Source organism: Hyalella azteca, unplaced genomic scaffold (assembly GCF_000764305.2).
Source record: "Hyalella azteca isolate HAZT.00-mixed unplaced genomic scaffold, Hazt_2.0.2 contig8922, whole genome shotgun sequence".
Taxonomy (NCBI): Eukaryota; Metazoa; Arthropoda; class Malacostraca; order Amphipoda; family Hyalellidae; genus Hyalella; species Hyalella azteca.
Window position 1 is genome coordinate 13,117 of NW_025939005.1, and position 5,795 is coordinate 18,911.

The 5,795-nt window shown below is 38.4% G+C and overlaps 1 protein-coding gene across 1 annotated transcript; it reads right to left on the minus strand.

Annotated features, from left to right (window-relative positions):
- Positions 1 to 1,133: 1,133 nt before the first annotated feature.
- Positions 1,134 to 5,368, minus strand: LOC108670375. Its single transcript, XM_018157844.2, has 4 exons — positions 5,209 to 5,368; positions 4,323 to 4,481; positions 2,660 to 2,803; positions 1,134 to 2,545 (listed from the first exon to the last, which is right to left on the minus strand). Exons 1-4 carry the CDS (start codon positions 5,357 to 5,359, stop codon positions 2,289 to 2,291), a joined length of 711 nt encoding a protein of 236 aa, XP_018013333.1. The 5' UTR covers positions 5,360 to 5,368; the 3' UTR covers positions 1,134 to 2,288.
- Between the last annotated feature and the right edge of the window lie 427 nt (positions 5,369 to 5,795).

The following is a 5,795-nucleotide window of genomic DNA, read 5'->3' on the forward strand; positions in this document are numbered from 1 at the left end:
TGGGCGGTGGTGCTTGTAATTGGAATATTTTAAATCTCGTTCTTCTGATCACTGCTCATAGTCTCCTCTTACCTCATAAGGTAACAGGAGACTTATAGCTATCCCTCGAGAGTGATTTGCCCCAAGTGGCTTCCGGTGCAATTCAGAGCACTATAATACATCGAATTTTAATCAACTTCAATGTATGATGTAAAATTTGTTCCATTGCAATGTTTTCATGAGCAGGCAGAATTGCAACCCCGCCGCGCTAGCAAGTAACCTCCTGACATACGCTGCTTGTGATACTTTTAAAAAACTTTTTGCTTCTGGAAAATATTAAATGTAAATTAGCGGACGAATAATTAATCTTGTGTATGGTATTATCATAATACGAATTCAATGCGAACACTATCAACACACTGAAATTAAGAGAAAATCTTGCATCTGTTTAAGTGTCAAGCGAACTGAGATGGGAGCAGCTATAGGCGTGGTTCGAGCCTCGTCCAACTGTGCATGGGCATTCTACAATAACGTATACATGGTTGAACATATACAATAGTAGTTCAACCATGTAACGTATAGTTGTCACTTTTGGCACTTACAACGTAGCAGTGGACGCGTTGTCCTGAACGAAAGCCAAGTATCATTCAAGTTACATAAGGGATATCAGTCTTTAACAGAAGGTTTCTATAAGTGAACATATCTTGCTCCGTGGAAATTTCTTTCTGATTCCATCTGTACAATTATAATTACCATCGTCATCGAAAACGACTATGCTTGGCCCTCCGGATGCTTCGCTCTTCGCCAGGAGCTCAAGGCGTTCGTCTTCGTTGGGCTGATTTTATCCCCTGGAACTTCGTTTACTTCATTTTTCTTCTTCTCCTAAACCACGATTGCTTTGTAGTCCTGCGTAGATGTTGCGACAAATCTTCAAGCTGTGGCTTTTCTTCTGGTTCGAGTTCTTCCTTCACACTCTTTTTCCCTTCATCGCTTTTCTTCTCTTCTTCATAAATTCGGGGTCGGATTGCATTATGAAGTTCACAGTTTGACCAGCTGTTATGATTTCTACTGCGAATACCGATCGATAGTTTTGAATGAATTGATAATATATTTTTTTACGAGTACTGTAAAAATGGGACACTGAAACGAAATCCTTGGTGCTTTCATCTCTTTTATTTCTGAAGAACTTTATACTGTTTCAAGGCATGAATGTCTTTGTTAAAATTTCGGATAGAATTAAAACTGGAGCTTCAATTGAACTTTCAACTTGTTACTATCAATGCACACATGAAATTTGATAAAACCGAATCTTATAGAAGCTTATCACAAATAAAAAAAATTTAAAAAATTTTCAACATGACCCAACGAAATGTTGGCACATCTTAAGAAACTGGGCGCAAATTAGCAAATTTACGAATAGAGGTCTCGATTATTTTCTGGATTCAATCAACACTTTATTTATGGTGCGGCACTAAATTGATGGAGGCCGTCGTCGTAAAATATTGAATAAGTAAGATTTAACACGTGATCCACAATTTATACTCTGAAAAGAGGTGCGCAAAACTCGTGTTCATGAAAATATTCCTTGATCAGTAATTTTGCTTTTTATCATCTAGCACTTTTCGAATGCGAATCAAATAAATTCATTTAGCTTTGAATTGATTATCCTTGACAATAATTAACATTCATCATTGAATGATTGTAATAGATTTTTATTCTGTTAAATGATGTGAGAAAGTAAATTTTATATAGTGTATATATAGTGAAAGAACACATCATATATGGGAACGCCACCGGAAATATTTTGTGACATTATCCTATTATCCTAAATATATCCTATTAATTATTGACGAAATGGGACTAGATATAATCTTCCTGTGATATTAAACTATGTTTTGACAATTTTATTTCCGACAAGCAAGATTCCAAGATTCGGAAACACGAAATTAATGTCGCATGTGCAATTCGTACAGTGACATACATGCGACGTAAGTTTCGTGTTCCCGAACCGAAAATATACGATTCTCCCATTATTCCATGACCGTAGTAACTAGCGTAACAGTTGAATAATTTCGACTTGTTCAGTCGTTATCATTTAGGAGGGAATTGCCGAGTAGATATATTCTAATTGCACGTGCATGCCATTTCCATTCAAAGCGTGAAATTTTAATCATCGATATTCTATACCGTTGCGAAATTTTCTGTAAACTTGGTGCAACTTTTACGAAGAAACTGGCGATTACATTAAAAAAATTTGGAACTTGAGTGATAATAATTTGATCTCATTCACTAGATTCTCAGTCGCATGATCAGTCCTGATACTTGTAGCACAACAGCTTTTGCTTTGACCCACTGCCGCAGTCGAGTCGTCGCAGAGTGAGTCCGTTCTGAGGGCTGATTTTGTGACAAATTTGGCCATTGAAGGAGCTGCTGTCGGAGAAGAAGAGGTTCAGGGGATGATAGGTGTCAACTCCGTGTTCAACATCCAACCAACGCACTCGATATGCTGTACCGTTCACCTTCTTGCCGACCAGAGGGATGAAGAAACCGCCCTGGTCATCCACCTCTGTCATTGTATGACAAGCTTAAGTGATCCAGTAGATGAACATATAATGAACAATTTATACTCACTAATTAATATTGTTAGCAAATAATTCTACCAAAACAAATCTCCACGAACCTGCCATGATGTTCTTCTTGATGTATTCGATGTCCTGGATGGTAGAGATGATCCCTAATTTTCCTCCTTTGCTGGAGCAGAGGTCGCTGAAGCCGCTCGGTGTGAAGTCTTTGTTATCGCTCCAGAAGAACAACTTGGGCTTCCCTTAGTAAATATATTGTTAAATGTGTAATTCATTTCCGGATTGTATTGATGTACACAATGTTACTGAGTCTTTACCATCGCTCCAAAAGTACCACTTGGGCATCCCTTAGTAAATAGATTGTTAAATGTGCGATTCATTTCAGGATTGTATTGATGAACACAATGTTACTAACAAATTGAAATGGAAACAGTGAGAGGATTTGTATATTGGTTTGCACTAATACGCTCTTTCTCAGGGCCATACTTTGTCAAAATGACCAATAATTAACGTTGAACTTTAACTCTGGCATGGGTTATCAAAGGAAAAAAAATTTTAGCCGAAAGCGGCTATAGGTGACCCGGGTGGTTGAGAACATTCAAGTTGGAGCAGCGAGCTGTGGTTTCAAAGTGCGTGCAATTAGCTCTGCAAATTTTTGCTATTTTTAGTCAGTCAAATGCATATTAGGTTTTTCAAACGTATAGTCACAACCACTATTCCCATTACCATCACTATTTACTTATTTTATTTACTCCCATCACTATCACTTACTTAGATTACAATCACTATGGCAATAAATTTAAAATGCAGCGAATTGTTGTTCTTGCCGGCAAGTGTTAATTGAGTGACATCATTGGAACGAGATTGACTATTAAGCTTCGATATAAAGTTCAATATATAGGAACATCTTCAATATTGTAATCTGCACGCAAACGATCGTGAGGTCGTCAAACTTCTCTTCATTATTCCATTATAACCGAAAAAGTTGCAATTATATATGCGTGAGAACAGCTTGAATTACTCACTGTCTTTTAAACTAACTAATTAATTACTAATAATTAGTAATTAATTACTAATTACTAATAATGAAAAGATCACCATGTCAAGCGAGTGCTAACTACCGTGCGAATCGTAAGCTAATCAACCGTAAGAATCAAATTTTAATCTCGCGCCTTTGAATGTTGAAGTAATAGTCGGATATTCTACGATTAAGATTCACAGGTTTTGATTATGTTATCTTTACGCTCAGTCCTTGTGTCCTCAAGTTTTAATGTGCGCTCGTTATGTCTCTCTTGTGCTCTTATCCTGATTCTCTTACACTTTCATTAGGACTCTTTTGCACTCTCATAAAGACTATTTTGAATTCTCATTGAGACTTTGTCGTGTTCTCAAAATTATTCTTTTTGCATTCGCATTAAGACTAACTCGCACTCTCAACATTACTCTTTTGACCTCTCATTAAGACTCTCTCTTGTAAATCCTTGCAAAGGATCTCGCGCCTCTCACTTTCTCTTTACTCGTATTTTCTGTGAAACAAGAACACACTCACTACAATATATTGCAAACTACCAGGCTTGAATCAACGTTAATTGAACGTTTAGACTCTGAATATGGTCAATTCAACTTTACCTCAAGGTTATTCGCATGTAAGGAACGATCTCGCTGTCACCAAGGCGAATAACGTTGATTAAAATTGATTTAATTGCAATCACGTTTATTCAACGTTATTTCAAGGACAGATAATCGGTGGGTGAGACCCACTTTCTTTGATGAAGGCGACGGAGTCTGAATGAGGGGAGATGGTGCGGTGAGCCTCGGCGACGCGGCTGACCCTGCACTCGAACTCCCCTCGTTTGTCCGAGGGCGTGGCGGATGACGCGGAACATCCCTCATCAAACACGCAGAGAGTGCGGCAAGATCCTGCAGTTGAAATGAGACGATGTCTGTGTCTGGAATTTTTTCATGATATATTTTTAGCGCATTTTCTCATTTATGGAAAACAAGGCGCTACTGTGCTCGTCAAGTCCGTCCGTCCGTCTGTCTGTCCGTGACTTCCCAGGCGGACGAGAAAATGCGCTCTTTGTCACTCACTGCGCTCTTTGTCACTCACATGGTACTGATAAATTTTTTCGTGATTCAACTGCCGAGTTTGAATCAATGAATTTTTGGGTTCAGTTACTGAAATCGAATCGAGCACGATTTTTTATCGATGATAAAATTTTTGAAACCGTTTATAGAATAAATATCAGTTAATAATATGTTAATATGACATATACAGAGACATTTTATTCTTTGCGAAGCTTTAATGCCTGCATTTGGTTATTCTGTACATTTTAAGATATTTACCATTCATATACTCGTTAAGAATCAAGGACATAGAAATGGGCCGTGAAAAATATAATTGCCAGCCAGCGGAGGGTCATACTCATTTTATCCGTTTTTAATACACAAGATACCATACATTAAAAATGACTGCCAACTTTAAGGTAATTAGAAGAAATCAACTTAGGGACGCCAACAGAGGAAACGCAAAGAAAAATTATAAGAAGTCTATGTATTTAGATAAATCGAGACTTCATATAGTCGAGTGAGAAAGAAGTTGATTGAATTCAAATTATCCACAGTTACGCTAGCAAGGTTGACGTACTAGGAGAAGAAACAGGCGAGGTTTCATTGGGGTAAGCGATCCTGTAGTCGTAGTAGGAGAGGAGGTCGTAGCGATGCGACCACACACCTACCACAGATGCTGGTAGCCAACTGACCAGCAGGCACCACGCAACTACTTCGGCCGTCCCCATCACGTGCACTGCAAATGTTATTCCGTTATATAACATTTATATGCGTGACAAATGCGATCTACGATAAATTTCTATGCTCGAGTAACGATAGGTAAAATATTCACCCATCCTAACAAATATGAGAACCGCTTGACTTGACGCTACTTAGGGGGGGTTTCTTCATTTTTCAACACTTCTGGGCCGAAACTTCGGACAATTTTTGGCCAGAAATTTCCGACCCAAACATTTTGCGCGAGTGTCTGCATAACTCCGCCTCCGCAAATAAATTGCTTGAGTTATGTTCAGTTCAATCAATCAATTCAGTTGCACGATCAATTCAGTTTCAATCAGTTGCACGAAACGAAATACCTGTCGGAGACCACCACTGCCGTGCTCGAATGGATTGTCATGATCCCTTCCCTCGAGAACGTATCTTCCAACAATTCTGGACCAAGCC